At 38.9% G+C, this 18,774-nt stretch overlaps 1 protein-coding gene across 4 annotated transcripts in view; it reads right to left on the reverse strand.

Annotated features, from left to right (window-relative positions):
* dock3 (dedicator of cytokinesis 3) overlaps positions 1–18,774 on the reverse strand; it is a 202,113-nt gene that overhangs the window by 76,836 nt on the left and 106,503 nt on the right. For all 4 annotated transcript variants that reach the window (XM_079594128.1, XM_079594127.1, XM_079594126.1 and 1 more), the window contains exons 6-7: positions 8,710–8,858; positions 4,233–4,317 (exon numbers count right to left, since the gene is read on the reverse strand). In XM_079594128.1, the coding sequence (XP_079450254.1) occupies positions 4,233–4,317; positions 8,710–8,858 (234 nt within the window). The remainder of the gene's footprint in view (positions 1–4,232; positions 4,318–8,709; positions 8,859–18,774) is intronic.

Consider the following 18,774-nt stretch of genomic DNA (forward strand, 5'->3'; position numbering starts at 1 on the left):
ACTTTATAACTCGCAATTGCTAAAGTTTATATCATGCAATTCTGAATTTATATCTTGCAATTGCTAAAGTTTATATCTCACAATTGCTAAAGTTTATATCACACAATTCTGACTTTATAACTCACAATTGCTAAAGTTTATATCACGCAATTCTGACTTTAAATCTCGCAATTGCTAAAGTTTATATCTCACAATTGCTAAAGTTTATATCACGCAATTCTGACTTTATAACTCACAATTGCTAAAGTTTATATCTCGCAATTCTGACTTTATAACTCACAATTGCTAAAGTTAATATCACGCAATTCTGACTTTATAACTCACAATTGCTAAAGTTTATATCTCGCAATTCTGACTTTATAACTCACAATTGCTAAAGTTTATATCTCGCAATTCTGACTTTATAACTCACAATTGCTAAAGTTTATATCTCGCAATTCTGACTTTATAACTCACAATTGCTAAAGTTAATATCACGCAATTCTGACTTTATAACTCACAATTGATACTTTATACCTCGCAATTCTGACTTTATATTCCACAATTGCTAAAGTTTATATCAAACAATTCTGACTTTATGGGCCCTATTTTAACGATCTAAACGCATGGGCCAAAACGATCTACGGGACAAGCCGGATTTCACCATATCTTTATGTACACAATAATAATCTTTCACATTGTAATTCTTTTATTTTTAATATTTGGCAAGTTTGTGTGCTGCTGTGTGTCCCTGTGTGTTTAATAAGCAGAGTGTACGCGCGTTGTGGACCCGCCTATAGGCACACATTACTAACGCGCTCTTTAAATAACAACAAAAATCGATTTCAGTTTATTTCAGTTGCCTCAAAATAGCAAAGCGCCAACAATGCGCCTGAACACATCGTTTTCAGACCAGCACAAATGGGCGAAAAAAAATCTATTTGCTATTGAAACAACGTGGCGCAGGACGTGAAAATGATAACTGCGTCGGACTGAAACGAGCAAAAAGCACTTGCGTCGCTCTTGACGCTGCATTGCGCCGGGTGTAAGATAGGCCCGCAAGTCACAATTGCGAGTTTATATTACATAGTTACATAATAAATGTAAACTAGCAAAAAAGAGTGAGATAAAATGTCTCAATAATCTTTTTTGTTTTTTATTCTCTTGCGGGAACAAGCTTTCGTGGCTAGGGCATTGCTACTGAAGCTGTCCTTAGCAAACACCACTAATAATTAACTTCACAATAAAAACCAGCAAAAGAAATCCTCAAAGCTGCATGCACTTTATATCAAGATAAAAAGTGAGATTTCCTTGAGATAGTGCTTGACAACAAGGGAGTGAAGTAGAGCTTCATTTTCAAACCCAGTGGAGGATTTCAGGCCAAATTGAGAAATGTCTGAAAACAAATATCTTTCCTTCTGTTCTCACTTTCACCATCAGGGAGGCTAAACGCACGCCTGGCGGGACTCATTAATCTAAAACAGCGCCTTGCGGCACTGTGAGCACGGCAGATTTCACCGCCATGTTACAACATTTCTGTGAGACTTCAGTCTCTGAATAACTTATATCAATATATATCTCTGTTTTGTTCTTTTGTAAAATAAAAACAGTGTTGATAATTTATGCATACTGTACATTACTATAGGTACAGGACGCCTGGTGCAAGTGTCTTGTTTAAGGGAACAATGAGGTTGACATCTCAGTGTGTCAAAATGAAACCTTAAAACCTGAAACTTGTGCATTACCATCCCTGAATCTTAAAGGAAGTTTAAAACAAGTAAAATAAATTCTAAAAAAAAAAAATCTTGACAATGACAAAAAAATGACGGAATGAATATTGAAGGTGAACAGAAAACATTAGATGGACAGAGTAAATTGTGTGAACAGTGCACGTGTAATTCAGAAGGAGAAAAGCTCGGCTCTTTGATTTAATCTATCTTTTGCTCCCCTGGAGACAATTCAGCAGCAACTTCTAAGAAAGCTAAAGGTCTCGAGTCTCTCTGTTGCCCGAGGGCAAGTGAAAGTCTTCTCGCATCTATGTCTCTGTGTTCTCCTCAGAAGCTTGCTTCTTTCTTCTCCTCTTTCTTTATTTTTGGTATTTGTGTGAAACTCCTCCGCCTCCCACATATCGAGCTATACAAATCTCTCTGTGACCTCAACATTTGGCTAGTGCACTTAAAAAATCAAGTCGAGATTCAGCTACTCTACGCGGAGTGCTTGCTTTTCATCTGAATGTATCCCAGAAAGTTAGCTAGACCTCTTAGTCAGGCACTTTGAATAGTTCTCATTTCCCTTGACTAGTTCCTCCAACCTCTTCCAATCGTTCACCAAGTTTATAACTTCCAACGGTTGGAGGAAAAATGCGACAGACAGATTATTATTATGTTGCCGACACAAAATGAAACACCACGAATATTAAATTATTTTAATATGCTTTTAGATGTTTCATAAAGACTGAAATAATACTTTACATATGACAAATAATATTTTAGCATCTCTGATTTAAACCTAGTAGCAAAAAATGCTTATTTGATTAATTTCAACAGTCTGATTCAAAACATTGATTAATTTCAACAGTCTGATTCAAAACATTGATTCATTTCAACAGTCTGATTCAAAATAGATTCATTTCAACAGTCTGATTCAAAACATTGATTCATTTCAACAGTCTGATTCAAAACATTGATTCATTTCAAAGCACTGATTTAGCCTTTTACTTCCATTTACTTAAAATTGACATGCTTTAAAAAACATAAAATATAATTAAGTATTAGATTAAATATTCAGATTAAAAACATAATATAAAGATATATTTTTATAAATATAATAAATATTAAATAGAAGATGGCAACAATTGCGGTTTGATTCTTCTAATAAAAAAACTCGTTCACATAATGTTAGAGCAAGTATGAATTTTGATTGATATTGATATTACATCACATTTTTATATTAAATATAAATATCATAATATTTCTCAGAGCTTTACTAGACATAACATTTACTAGAATAAAAAGTATTGTTACATTTTATTTTATTGCCAAAAACATAATAATCTTTAATCTTAGTTTAGGCATAAATTATATATTATATATTATACATAAATTATATATTGTCCAATATGACATCATGGAAAAAGCTCTGTCAGATAATAATAAAATAATAATAATAATAATTCATTACATTTATATAGCGCCTTTCTGGACACTCAAAGCGCTTTACATAGAAGGGGGGAATCTCCTCAACCACCACCAATGTGCAGCATCCACTTGGATGATGCGACGGCAGCCATATTGCGCCAGAACGCCCACCACACACCAGCTTACTGGTGGAGAGGAGACAGTGATGAAGCCAATTAGTATATATAGGAGGATGATTAGGAGGCCATGATGGACAGAGGCCACTGGGCAAATTTGGCCAGGATGCCGGGGTTACACCCCTTCTCTTTCGAAAGACATCCTGGGATTTTTAGTGACCACAGAGAGTCAGGACCTCGGTTTAACGTCTCATACGAAGGACATCGCGCTTCTTTGTCTGTATAGTGTCCCCGTCACTACACTGGGGCGTTAGGACCCACACAGACCACAGGGTGAGCGCCCCCTGCTGGCCTCACTAACACCTCTTCCAGTGAAATCCAGTGAGATGAGTGAAATCAAACAAATGTTTTTTCCCCAGTCAAAACAGTTCCCAATAAAACATTGCGGCCTAGAGAATAAAGTGAATTACCAAGGGTAAATATATAATCAAAAAGTTAAAAAAGCAGTTTTTTTTTAAATTTCCAATATTGTTTCTTAGTTCCATAAAGCTGAAAATCAGGCTTTCTGGGAAATTGAATATGCAAATGACTCATTCTGATGAGCCGTCTTGGGAATTTGCCCTCTAATGGAGTGTTTAAAAACATGTCTGCTTTCTAACTGTTCAGTTCATTCTACAGGTGCGAACTTGGCAACATCTGCACATTAGGCCTACATTATGCACATATGCAAAACAGTTGCAGGAATACATTAAAACGTTCATTTCTGCACTTGTCTATGCAGATGACTCACATATTAATAAACTCATTTTGAACAACCTGCAGTAATCCAAACAAAGCAACAAAGATTGACATTCATTTGAAATCATAAATGTTGCAAAAACATCTACTAAATGTTGTTTTAGCATCCAGCAGAGGATATTGTAGCGATTTACTTCAGGGATGAAAATGCACACATCGGACACACATCTGACACACATCTGAATGCCTTCGGAGTACTTACCATTTTGTAGAGATCTGAAACGCTGATCTGGTCCGCATCGACCATTTCAAACTCCTTCCTGGGAACCAGATCTAAGCCCAAATGTCTGTTGAACACGGGAAAAGAACAGGACGGAGATTAACTAGATTACTTGAGACTGAAATACTTAGAATGGATGATATTGTGGATAATAAAAGAACAGAAAATCTGTCAAGCTGTTGCGTCCACCTGTTGTGGCGGGCATTTAGCCATACAGTATCTTTTTATATCCATCAGTCGCTACATTGCTACACTAATATCTAACACAGCGGTGTGATGGCCGTTAGATTGTAAAACATGACACAAGAACATTTCTAGGCAAGTTTTCGACATTACTTTCCCGGTTTGCCCAATCAGAGCATTTAATATAGTGAGGACCGTGAGGCTAAGATGCATAGAAAGCCGCTAGCGCTATGTGCAGCTGTCGTATTGTAGATCTATGGAAACAGGTGTTGTCCACATAACACAACTAAAGAGATGGCATGCCATACAGTATCCTAATATAACATAACCATGGCTTCTCCAGAACTTCTCAGACGTAAATAAAACCCCATTAACTCCCTGATCAGCATAAATTACAAACTAGCATTAAGTAAGTGGGTTAGCATCTAAACACATGAAATGTTGAAGCTGAATAGTCATATCAAAAGTTTGTTGAAATACACATTTTTATCATTAAACTATTGTTTGGATGTTGGATGTTCTAGGTGTTTGTTAAGTGGTTTAATTAATTAATTAAGAAGAAAATGGTCAAACAGAAGTAATGCTAGTAATGCTAACTAGCCACACTGTTAAAGTGCGTGTTTGACAGCTCATTGATAGCTGGTTGCTAGGGTGTTTGGGTGGTTGCTAGGGCATTTCTTGTGTTTATTTGTAGTGATCTCAATCAAAGCGTTAGCATTAGCATCGCCCAAGGCCCCTACCTAGCCAGGGGTATAAATTTCCATCTTTTCTGAATATCTCAATGCAAATTAGCTCTCCAGAGGGACATCTCACATCGCTGGCTTGTATCAGAGCATAAATAAATCTATTTGTTGACGGCTTTGTATAAACAGACAGTAATAAACTTATTATGTGACAATTAAGTGTTTTTAGCAATGACAAGCTTGATATACTCCACAACTGCAGCGTGAATGCCTCTAATTTGCTACGTCAAGACGTTGCTCAATTTATAAATGTCTTGTTACTGAGGCTGAATTAACTCTCTTGAAGTCTTAATGTAGGCTATATAGCAGTAACACTTGCCAAAAAATACAAAATCACTTCACGAGAAACTTGATAACCTACGAAAGGCATAATGAAAAACATTATTAGATTGTTTGAAAAACACTCGAGACGCACTTCAACTCACAGTTCAAGTATTTATAGAACGTGTCGGTAAGTGCTCGCGTCTCAAATCCATTTTATCCCCTTTACTCAATTATATAGTTTGCTGATCTGAAGACCTGGCAGTGATGAACTGCTGAAAGCCCAGAACCACAAAGCCTCATCACAGAAGTGAATCTTCAGGTGACCTTGAAGACGAGGGATGCGTGGTCGACGTGGGCCAGACTCAGATGCTGATACACCACAATTCCTGGATCATCTGGCCTCTAAAAGACTGTTGGTTTAAATTAACTCTGCTTTCATTCATCGCTGTAAGAGGTCATGACTTTTGTCTTGGAGGTCTGGTAATGTAATAGTCTGCTTCTACGCGGTAGTCAATTGCTTTTATCATGAAATTGTTGAATTTGACTTAAAACGTCATCAAATATGATCACAAAGAATACAAATTTAACTTTCATAATAAAACAGCGAAAACCATACACTATGTTACATATTTGTAATGTGTTTGAAAGAAGTCTAAAAACTGTGAAACATTAAATAAATCTGACAGTTTATTTTATAGTAAACTTTATACGATGTACTTATACATACAAAATATACATTAGTTATTTTTACACAAGTGTTGTTATATGCAGGGGTGCACATAACTGGTACGCAGGTACGCATGCGCGACAAAAATCAGGAATGCGTAATGCCACTTGTGTTACTACGCGCCTTTGCGTACTGTCGCCAAAATGCAACCTAGGCAGTGTTAATTAAATTTTTTCACAGATGAAAACGAGACGATAACTAAATAAAAACCTTGTTTTAAATGACGACCACTATGACGAATAAAAACTAGACGGAAATGTAAGGGAGGGACGATTGGGGAAGTGATCCAGTCAGAACTGATTTGCGTTTGTGGAAGATGCGCACATTTGAATTGTAACGTGCTGATCTACCGAGTCGGCATGCGCTTCATGCATGTCTCAAATCGTTAAAAACATTAAACGTCTGGGAGACAGAGCAGAGCAGACATATGGATAGATCTGAATAAGAGTGACGACGCGAAAGACAGCTTTATTCGGTATGTTTTTCTGTGCGAACACACACACACACACACACACACACACACACACACACACACACACACACACGACCCGAAGCGTGCAGCCCCGCACATAGACGCTGCGCGCAAGGACTGAATCAAGCTCTCTTTCGCGTCTGAATGGACAAATACACACAACATTATGTCTAAATGTCCGTTTTGGAGAGTATTCACGTAAACACAGTCGGTTATGTCTTTACAGAACGTACCGTGCATCAGTGCAATTGGATCTGCACACTCTTAAAGTGACAGTGCGTAATAAACCTAATGCCTTCTGTACACTTAATATTGATCAAACAACAAAATAAAAAGAGAAAATTCACTGCTCTTTAATATCTTTAATAAGGATTAATTATATTTAATTTATACAAATACATATATCTGAACAATCAAATAACACTTCAAATAAAAATTTTTTCTATCATTTTAGGTCGTTCTTTTCACGCTGATGTAAATTTAAGTGTTCGTTTATTTTTATTTTATAAGTTTGGTTTTAGTTAGTTATTTTATGCTATAAAAATGGAAATGTGACGTCATGATTGACAGCTGTGGCCACGCTACATATGGGGTGAGTACCAAACACCATCTCCTGGTCCTCACCTGAGTAACTCACTGAAAAAGTTATGTGCACCCCTGGTTATATGGTACCTTTATTAGTAGTATTGCAAATATAATTCTTAGCTGACTGAAAGCTCAATTTGCAGTATCAGCAGATGGATATTGGACATAAAACTTTTGAAAATCTCTGAAAAAGATGAAATAATGATGCAAGAACTGTAAATACTGACACTCAAAACTCAAAAGCTGTGAAGAATTGCACAGCTGTGTAGGTTAGAAATGGGGGCGGTATCTGAAGGACAGACACGACCGCCTTTCATTGCAGTGAAAAGTCAATTTACTCTGAAAAAAAACTAAAAAAAACTCATCTTCAAGTTGTGTTGGTTTGTTTGGCCTCAGTGTTTGCATTTGAAATCTCAATGTAATTCACATTTAACCAGGCAGTGAATGACATATGCTCATTTCTTCGCTGTGTTGGGCCAAGTTGTTTTAGGGTGGCGGGAAAGGCGCTGCAATCATCTAGTGTTTCAGCTCTGTTGACTCCACGATCAGGAGGCCTTGGTCTCCAACTCATTAAAAGCGCTGGCGAATCTCCATGACGCACAAGAGCTTATTTAAACACTCCTCAATTGAGTGAAGCATGCCAGGACTGGACATTAATATCAACACACTTTTTGGAGGGTGGAACAAATGCATGACAATCCCATGGACTTTAATAGGATGTATTTCAAAATATCAACTGACATATTTTGTCTGACATATAAGAGACTGGGTTATCCACATGATTTAGACCAAGGGTGGAAGTTAGCATGATGGCTAATATTGCTAACAACACTTTAAAGGCACCTCAACTGGTCCTTCTGCAAGATCAATGGTAGAGGTTAGCATGCTTGTTAACATTGCTAAAACACTTTAAAGGCACCCTTACTGGTTATTCTGCAAGACCAATGGTGGAGGTTAACATGATTGTTAACATTGCTAACAACACTTGAAAGGCACATTTTTACTGGGTCTTCTGCAAGATCAATGGTGGAGTTTAGCATGATAGTTAACATTGCTAACAACACATTAAAGGCATTTTTAGCTGGTTCTTCCACAATAGTTAGACCAATGGTGGAGGTTAACGTGATAGCAAACATTGCCAACAACACATTAAAGGCATCTTTGCTGGTTTGTACACAAGAGTTAGACCAATGGTGGAAGTTAGCATGATAGCTAACATTGCTAACAACACATTAAAGGCATTTTTAGCTGGTTCTTCCGCAATAGTTAGACCAATGGTGGAGGTTAACGTGATAGCAAACATTCCCAACAACACATTAAAGGCATCTTTGCTGGTTTGTATAACATATTTAGACCAATGGTGGTAGTTAACATGATAGCTAACATTGCAAACAAAACCTTTAAGGCATCTTGCTGGTTCTTCCTTAGGTTTTTAATTTGAATTTGTGCAGGGCATTTTCTTGGAGGTAAAAGAGAGTAACTCACTCATTGCCCCAGTCCAGTCGGACAGTGATGTGGCGTTTGACTTCCCGGACTTGATCCTGGGTCAGGTGGCCTGAAAGCAGTTGTCGCCTCAGATCAATCAACTCGTTCATCACGTGACGGAGCTTGTAAAAGAGGTCTACTTTATGCTTCTGTGGAGAAAACAAACAAACAAGAAAGCCAAATATTTATTTCATCCATCCACTCATGACAAACTAGTCTCATGACTAGGCAAATGTTCAGTACTTGTGTGTTATACATACCATAGTGTCAGTAAATGATCATTCAGTAATTACATACTGTGCACAGTGCAATTTAAACCGTGGTTAAGATAAAAAATATATGTCCTGACATTGTCCTTAATACTTGAAATTCACTGGTTCTTCAAAGACTGCACCATATTCATCTACCAACGGCATCAGAGGCTGATGGAGTAACACACTGATCCAACAAAACCAGACAAACATGTCTGTTGATGCAGTGTGAATTAGCCTTTAAGGGACAGTCACACTAACAACATTCACATTTGTACATAATTATCTCCACTTTGTTTTTGAGTCACTGAAATAAATGACTTCAGGTCGCCCTGCTAAAAATCACGGTCAGTGAGAATGGTGTTATGCTGCCTTAAAATGATGTTGGAATTGCAGTGCTGTAGATAATCAAAGACACAGATAGTCAAAGACGTGGAACAACCACTGAGCATCATCTAAGCACACGTCCCAAACCGCAAGGCTTCCTCTTCAAGTTTGTGTATGATGGTTGATAATGACTCCCTCATCTGCCCTCGGGGAGACACGCAGCGAACAGATCTGTGCGTCTGTCATACCGACATGCTGTGCCGGCTGTGTGTGCGGTCTCCAGCGCCCTCCATCACAGGAACATCTCAGGACTTGAGTTTGACGTGCTCTTGGAAACAAAGAAGGTTTGTCTAGAGCTTTCACAAGAATGTGCCCCTGGATACCCACATGTACATAGCATGAAGTATCTGTCAGTATTTCATTCCACAGTGTGTTATTGGTGAAATCAGATGGGATTTGGACACTCTCATCTAAAAGTCACATCTATCAAATTCCCTGTTATACTCACTTGGACTTCTGTACTGGATGTAGCCTTTTCCCCTGACTGTTCCTGGCTCTAGGGACTGATAGCTTCCCCCTACTAATGGTTGCAGCAATACTTACTCCTCTCTGATGCAAAGAGAACAGTGTGATTCCTTCCCTTGCTAGTCTTAATGGCACGTTTCTTTAGAGAATAATCTCAATGACCAGCTGAAGATCACAAGTCCAAGTCCCGTTAGGATGTCCCTTAGTGCCAGTCTGGGGCTCCTCTAGCTAAGCTGATGGAACAGCATAGTCTTTTTGATGAAGTTGGCTGACCTTGGCTGGGAAACTAGCATCCCATGCTAGCTAGACAAGTATGGATTCCTATACTGATCCAAGCTGGTTTATACTGGTTAGTGCTGGTCTAGCTGGTGGACCTATAGTGCTGAAGTTGGTTGGGCTAGTTAAGGAGCATTGATGTACTTTTTAAGGTAAGTTTGTAATGGTTGATAATTAATCTAGTCATTATTCAACTAATCTCCTTGTGAAGAATACATTTAAGAAACCTAACAACATTCTCCAAGATGCTACATCTCTAAATTCAGCTACAGCTGTCAAAATGTCACTTTTGTAACAAATGCCTTCAACAATACATTTCAAGACAATTACTGTCAAATGTAATGTCTCAAGATGCTTGTATTATATTGCTAACATTGTCCTCTGTGTTGATAACCCTTTACTGTTTTGTAACTACTCAAACAACTTTTCACTATGCAGTTTACTGTGGAAAAATTCAGACTAAGGAATTATGGGTTTAGGGGCAAAGTATCATTGCATTGCTCTAAACTCATCTTAGAGTCCCAAACGCATCCAATCATGTTGACTGATATCAAAATTAACAATCCAGTCAGACTCAACTAAACTGCCATCCATTGACTTTAACGGCGAACACTTTATCACATTTCTGACTGTATCTCAATGATATTACTCAATTTGACCAATGAGATTAAGGCAATTCCATTTACCCGAATCTGTTGCACCCGACATAAATGTAAATATGTATCTTCTCGGCCTCTACAAAGGATTTCAAACATGAAATCTAGTTTAAAAAGACATGATGTTTCTGCTTAGCTCCTCGCCATGGCTGCCACGTAAGGTATTTTGGGATCTTGGCTCAAGTAGATTTTAGTACACAGTGTGGGGTCATCCACCCTCCATTGCTCTTGCTCTCTCTCCTTCCAAGAACGCACGATCATGGCAATCCATTTACCCCAATGAAAAACAGATTTATCAGCCTCTGCAGTATAATGCGATTATGATTGTTTTAAGTTGGCTGTCGAGAGACCTGTATCAATCCTTAACCCTTATGTGCTGTTGGGGCTGTTTTCAGCCACTATGGGGTATTTTTGAGTCTTATTTTGGCCATAACTTTTTCCGTGTTTCAGCAAATGGAATAATTTTTGGTGACAAAGCTTATTTTTACACATATTTTAGGAAAATGCTTTGAAAATTTTCAAAAACTTAACAGTACACTCTGGGCAAATTCACTACCCTTTCGTTATGTTCGTGGCTGAAAACAGCCACTACTTTAAACTGCTGTAAAAATTGATCAGATAAATATTTTTTTGCCATTTGTTTTGCATAAATCTATTAATCAACCTCAGTCCTGTTCAAAACTACTAAATGTTTTTAAAAAAATCAAGATTTTAACTCTTTAATTGCCAAATTCATAAATTATGTCACTGATTTGGGAGGGGAAAAAACACAAAATTACTTATTTTCAATATAGTTTTTGTGCAGCATCAGATTTTAATTTTTTCTCCCTCATTTACTGTTCGTGGCTGTTTTTGCCCCATTGACTTCCATTATAACCACATTTTTTTATTGCAAAGCCATGACACCATAAAATCATGCATTTTTGATTGTTGGTGGTTTTCCCTGTTGGGAAGAGGTAAAAATTTTAATTTTTACTGTTGATAACACCATTAACCCTTTAGATAGGCCTGTGCAAAAAAAAGCTTAGTTTCTGGCTTTTACATGGAGTTATATGGAGTATAATAGCATAATAAAGTGTGTGTGTGTGTGTGTGTGTGTGTGTGTGTGTGTGTGTGTGTGTGTGTGTGTGTGTGTGTGTGTGTGTGTGTGTGTGTGTGTGTGTGTGTGTGTGTGTGTGTGTGTGTGTGTGTGTGAGAGAGAGAGAGAGAACTCACCTTGATGCGTCTGAGAAAATCAAAATGCACCTCAGCTCTCAGAACTACATGGAGTAAACAAAAACAAAGTAAGTGTATTTATGCATCTGCCTTTTGATAATGAGAAATGCAGACTAAACAAAAACTAAGCAAGTGGATTTGAACACTTGCATGCGAGCCTGCTGGTCATTTGATGGTGAGAAGAGCAGGCAACATGAGAAAGGGCTTGACTTGCAGTGAAGTTCTAGAGATGATCATGCAGCCTGACCCCTCCAGCGAGCGGCAGGATGTATTGTCTTCTCCCTCTGACACCACAGACTCAGGAGAGGCAGATCCTGATTTGGATGTGGCACCCTCATCATCCTCTCTAGCTTCCACTGAAGGCGAGGGGGATTCGGAGGATCCTGGGTCTGGGTGGATTGGGAGAAACGGCGAAGTGTGGTTTTCCACCAACGCGGAGACAACTCCCTTTCTTCAGCCTGCAAGAGTCGACTCCAGGGCCGACGAGATTATTGACCTCATTGTCAGCATGACCAACCTCCAAAACGCAGAGCTCTGCTGATTTCTTGAATCTTGAGAGGGACATGGTGGCTCTAAAAATCGCACGACCACTGCGATCATCCCACAGGCAACGTGTAGACTCCCCTCTGGACCTGTAGACGCCGGCCAAAATCAGTAGCCCCATGTAGGCACGGAGATCTGTGGAGTCCACCCCGGTCCAGTTTCTCATTGTGCGGCGCCCGTAAAAAACAGATTGAACACAGAATCGATGTTCTGGACCCTTGCGATGGCATAGCGCGTCGGCCATGAAGTCACGCCTCTGGCAGGCTGAAGAAAGGGAGTTGTCTCCGCGTTGGTGGAAAACCACACTTCGCCGTTTCTCCCAATCCACCCAGACCCAGGATCCTCCGAATCCTCCTCGCCTTCAGTGGAAGCTAGAGAGGATGATGAGGGTGCCACATCCAAATCAGGATCTGCCTTTCCTGAGTCTGTGGTGTCAGAGGGAGAAGACAATACATCCTGCAGCTCGCTGGAGGGGTCGGGCTGCATGATCATCTCTAGAACTTCACTGCAAGTCAAGCCCTTTCTCATGTTGCCTGCTCTTCTCACCATCAAATGACCAGCAGGCTCGCATGCAAGTGTTCAAATCCACTTGCTTAGTTTTTGTTTAGTCTGCATTTCTCACCATCAAAAGGCAGATGCATAAATACACTTACTTTGTTTTTGTTTACTCCATGTAGTTCTGAGAGCTGAGGTGCATTTTGATTTTCTCAGACGCATCAAGGTGAGTTCTCTCTCTCTCACACACACACACACACATACACACACACACATACACACACACACACATACACACACACACATACACACACACACACACACACACACACACACACACACACACACACACACACACACACACACACTTTATTATGCTATTATACTCCATATAACTCCATGTAAAAGCCAGAAACTAAGCTTTTTTTTGCACAGGCCTATCTAAAGGGTTAATGGTGCCACCTGGTTATCAACAGTAAAAAGTACAAATTTTACCTCTTCCCAACAGGGAAAACCACCAACAATCAAAAATGCATGATTTTATGGTGTCATGGCTTTGCAATCAAAAAATGTGGTTATAATGGAAGTCAATGGGGCAAAAACAGCCACGAACAGTAAATGAGGGAGAAAAATTTAAAATCTGATGCTGCACAAAAACTATCAATGCATCAAAACCAATGTTGTTTCTAATCTTTGACATGTCCAAGACTGTGATAAAAGGTAAAAAAAAATCCAGTCCACAATCACATTTTATATTAAAAATAAGTAATTTTGTGTTTTTTCCCCTCCCAAATCAGTGACATAATTTATGAATTTGGCAATTAAAGAGTTAAAATCTTGATTTTTTTTAAAACATTTAGTAGTTTTGAACAGGACTGAGGTTGATTAATAGATTTATGCAAAAAAAATGGCAAAAAAATATTTATCTGATCAATTTTTACAGCAGTTTAAAGTAGTGGCTGTTTTCAGCCACGAACATAACGAAAGGATGGGAATTTGAACAATGCACAAGGGTTAAGCTTTAACTGAAATAAAAGCTCAGATTGACAGCCTCCCCCACACCCCAACAGCAAGAACCTCGCCTCCTCTGCATTTTCTGAAAGATGGATTGAATCTAGTTCACAATCCATCAGGATCCTCTACCACTTATGGGGTCCCTAGTCAATTAACGAGTACTTCAAGGATTGACATTGATATTTCAGTAGGGTATTCAAAACAGAGACTTCAAATGTCAACAAAGCTCTTGTGTTTGGAAAATAAACCTCACAACTGGTGAGTCTGTTTAACCAGTAAATCTCTAGTAGTTTTCCACGGATAATGCATTTGAGACTGCTTAATGGTAAAACCAATAAGCCCCAAAGTTATGGGTGTTTGAGTACCTACAAACTAGAATTTACCCAGCAAGAATCCATTGACACACACACACACACACACACATATATATATATATATATATATATATATATACCCCCTTTAAAAAAAAAAATCTGAGTATGTTGCATAGAACTGAATGAAGAATAATATATTGATATATTGATGTTTAATATTATTTGAATATAGGGCTAATTTCTGTTCCTTTTTAATTTAATTAGGTGATTCTAAGTTTAAATATGGATGATTACAAGCTTGGGGGAAATTACACACACGTACAAACTTTGATGTAACATGCGATTAATCACAATTAATCGTTTTGACAGCACTATGTATATTATTAAAAAAAATATGAATCAAATATTATTTTTATTGCTCTAATGCCAGTGATCATCATACAATGATTTTTGGACTATATATATATATATATATATATATATATATATATATATATATATATATATATATATATATTATCAAATATTCAGTACCACTACTTTTTGTAACAGGATGATTTATCTGAAGAGCTTAGATGGAGACACACATGCAAAGCATCATTTGTGGTCTGTGCTTTAGGGAATGCAGCTGAAGAAGAGTTTGTGAGTGTGTGGGAAGAGGAGCCACTGAGCACTGAGCCGTGTGAACAACATGTATTTATCACACTTTTCACAACTGTATGACTCACAAGCTTTAAATACAGAGACAGAATTGAGCTACAGTGCAAGGTGTCTGAAACACATTTTACCATGTCCAGCTCTCAGTCAATGCATCCACATCTTGTAGAAACGTATTCGTAAGAAACCACTTGAAATAAATGCTTCACTCCTTCACTTCATTATCAAAACTCACTTGAATCCTCCAGAAGGACATGCAGAATGGCAGGTGCAACGCAGCCAGGAACAACACACTGTTTGGCAAACTTTCACACATGTCTTACTCTTTATTTTTTTAGTTAGATACCACCTGGAATAATAGTATATTCTTCTTCTGGTCCGTAGGAATAATATAATCCATATTATTTCATAATTACTAAGCAGACCGAGCTGACAAACACTAAACAGAAGTCAGTGATGTGCCAATGGCCACCTAATGTTAAATGCAGACATGAATGTTGATGTGCTTTTAAGATGACGACTTCTGTTGCATGATTGTTATTGAGTGAATGCATGCTGTTCTTGTGTTCAGATTAAGGAGAGAGTTTGCTTGGAAGAGAGAGATGGTTGCTCTACCGCTGACTGTTATACAACACTTACTTGTCCATTCCCTTTTGTTTTGTTCGTAGCATTTATCAGTTTGTTTTCCTGTTTTATGTCCGCTCTTTTACATATGTGAAGAGTGTGCTTGTGCGAACTAACCATAAAGACCCGTGCGAATACCAGTTGTGTCTCATGTTTTCCTTCTCGCCTCCCGTCTTTTACTTCACGTGGGCAGACTACAAACCCTCTGACAGCCGTTACAATGCGGTCATGTGACTTTCTGACATCAAAATATAAGCCCTTTATGCAGCTTAGTTGCAATGAAGGGTCATTCAGGAATGGGGAGGAACTTACGCACTGTCTGCATAGCATGTACAATACAAAAATCTAAATAATAATTCACATAAATCTAATTTTTAACTATGAAGACTAAAAATAGTATGTGAAACTATATATATATATATATAATGGGAGGGGGAGTGGAAAGTAGGGCAGGACTCATAGAAAGCAATGTACCTTCAAATAGCATCAAAGTGTTTCTCATGAAAGGGGACCTATTATGCCCTTTTTAACAATATGTAAGAAGTCTCAGGTGTCCTCAGAATGTGTCTGTGCAGTTTCACCTCAAAATACCATACAGCTCATTTATTATACCATTGTAAATTATTACGTAGTAAATGTCCGTTTTGAGTGGAAGGAAGAATGTGCTGTTTATGTGCATGTATCTTTAAATGCAAATGAGCTGCTCCCCCTCTGACTGTGTTCAGATCACCGAGGGCGGAGTCTATGCTAATAGGGCAGATCCGTCAACACTCGTGGGCAGGGCCTGTGCAATGTGACATTGCATAGAATCTACAAACGGCTTGCTCTGAGACACTGATTATGATTTATGGGGATGGATGGATTTTTTACCATTATAGGGTGGTTGTCTACACAAACTGCCAACACACATTTATGTTCAAACACCATGTAAAAGTGAATTTTGCATAATAGGTCGCCTTTAAAGCCATGTTTGTTTAACTGGTTAAATGACCCATTATGACCATTTGCTCTCAGGAGAACACAAAACTATCAAGTTCATCTCAGTTCTATGAATTTGGGTGAATATAATGAGCTCTTCTGAGCAAGAACCAATAACAGGATCAAAGTTGATCAGGTTGGTGGCATTTAACCGTTGCTAGATACTCAGTTACCACTTAGCAGCAAAATATGCAACAAAACACACATGCTAGTCAGCATGGAATTGGTTACAGTTGACTAACTGTCATTTTATAGAAAGTATAAACGAATTTAGTGTTAAAAACAAACGAGAAACGATCCTAATTTAACATGTTTGTCTAACAAGAAATGGACACATCACATATCACACAAAACATGAATTTGTAAACCATGAAAAAGCCATTTATTAGCCTTCCATTGTCCTCCATTTGAGACTCTTCAGTCAGTGATGGAGTGACTCACACTGTTTCGCCCACACTCTGTACAGTCACTGCTGATCCTTCGGGTGCTAAAGCTAATGCTCACCTGCGCTAGCCGACTCATCTCCCCACACACAGGGGCTCTTTCTAACCACACGTTTGACGTTCAGGTTTTGTTACGGGAAAGAAAGCAGATAGTAAATGATAATCTTAGACTACTAGATGAGGATATGTTAGCAGGCATAGAGAAAACGTATAAAATGTGGGCAAATCGATGAATGGCCAAATGACAATACTGATGCAAAGTAACAGGACTCTCACTTTAAATACAGTTCTTTAAGGAAAAAGACTGTCTGAATGCTTCATTTAAAGTGCAACTCATGGGAAAGCCACAACATCTGAGACTGAAATGCTACATTAACTTCAGGGTTTATAATTTTCAAACAGTATGACTGTTTTTAACACTTCAGGGTCCTGCCTGGAAAGCTTAAACACTTTGAGATGATTATTAGTACTGCAGTATCATGTTAACACAGTCAAGTAGCATACAAGATTCCAAAATAGCTCAAAAAGACCATGCGTGTGAGTATGCAGTGGAGGTATTAGGTAGATAATGCAGTGGATATAGGAGAGTGTGTGACTTAGTATGTGCACTAACTGGCTAACTCACTAGCATCAAACCTCTCATGGCCCGACATGACCTTTGCTCAGGGCACGCAATCTCACTTCCCTCACAGTTCCACTCTGCCAAGCAGGACTGTCAGTCAGTCAGTGTGTGTTTGCGTGTCTTTGCTTCGGGTCAACAAAGGGCGGTGGAAATGACAGACCATATGGGAAAGTCAGACAGTATTGTGGTGAATTCGCAGAGAGAAAACATGCAACAAACTGTTCAGAGCCCTGCAACAAGCCTCATGTGACCTAGTTGATTTAAAATGCAGCTTTTTTACATGAATTTACAGAAAACATCCAAGCGAGTTTGTCAAAAAAATTCTGATTAAACTCAAACACTAACTGATTCTTTTGAAGTGATTCTTTTGAACCAGTTCTTCTTTTTGAAGTTATGGTCAAATTAAAAAGCCTTTGGAAGTCACTATTACTATTACAAATGTTTCATACTACCCTCTAAACTAACCCCAAACACCATGGCAATCACATAGCAAAGCCCTAGCAACCAACTACAACATCCTACTGTAACGGAGGCAAGCTAGTAATAGCTGTGTGAGTAAACCTCACTCCCCTGATCTCAAGAGGCCCACTAGCGACTGACACTAGAGACTGCGGTCTTTAGGGTCCTTGTTAGTTCGCTCGCCTCCCATGCTGGAGACGCCACTTCGAGTTCCGCTCTGAGCGGTGTGAGTAGGACCTGGAGGGGTTACATTGGTGCCGTGACCCTGGGTGTGAGGTTTAGGGGGGTGAGTGTAACAGAGGCCACCTAGTGTCAGCTATGCAGGTAAACTTCACTGCCCGGACCTCAAGAGGCGCGCTAGAGACTGTGGTCCTTGTTAGCTTGTTAGCGCACCCGCCTCCCATGCCAGGGGATACTGGTTCGAGAAGAACTGGAGGGGTTACATTGGTGCCGTGACCCGGGTGGGTGTGAGGTCTAGTGTCAGCTTTGCAGGGAAACCTCACTGCCTGACCTTGAGAGGCGCACTAGAGACTGCTGTCTTTATCGTCTTTGTTAGCACACTTGCCTCCCATGCCGGAGACGCCGTTTCGAGAAGGACCGCAGGGGTTACATTGATGCCGTGACCCAGTCGGGTCCTTCTCGAATATATATATTATATATATATAT

The sequence above is a fragment of the Phoxinus phoxinus genome (genome assembly GCF_949152265.1).
Source record: "Phoxinus phoxinus genome assembly, chromosome: 20".
Classification (NCBI taxonomy): Eukaryota; Metazoa; Chordata; class Actinopteri; order Cypriniformes; family Leuciscidae; genus Phoxinus; species Phoxinus phoxinus.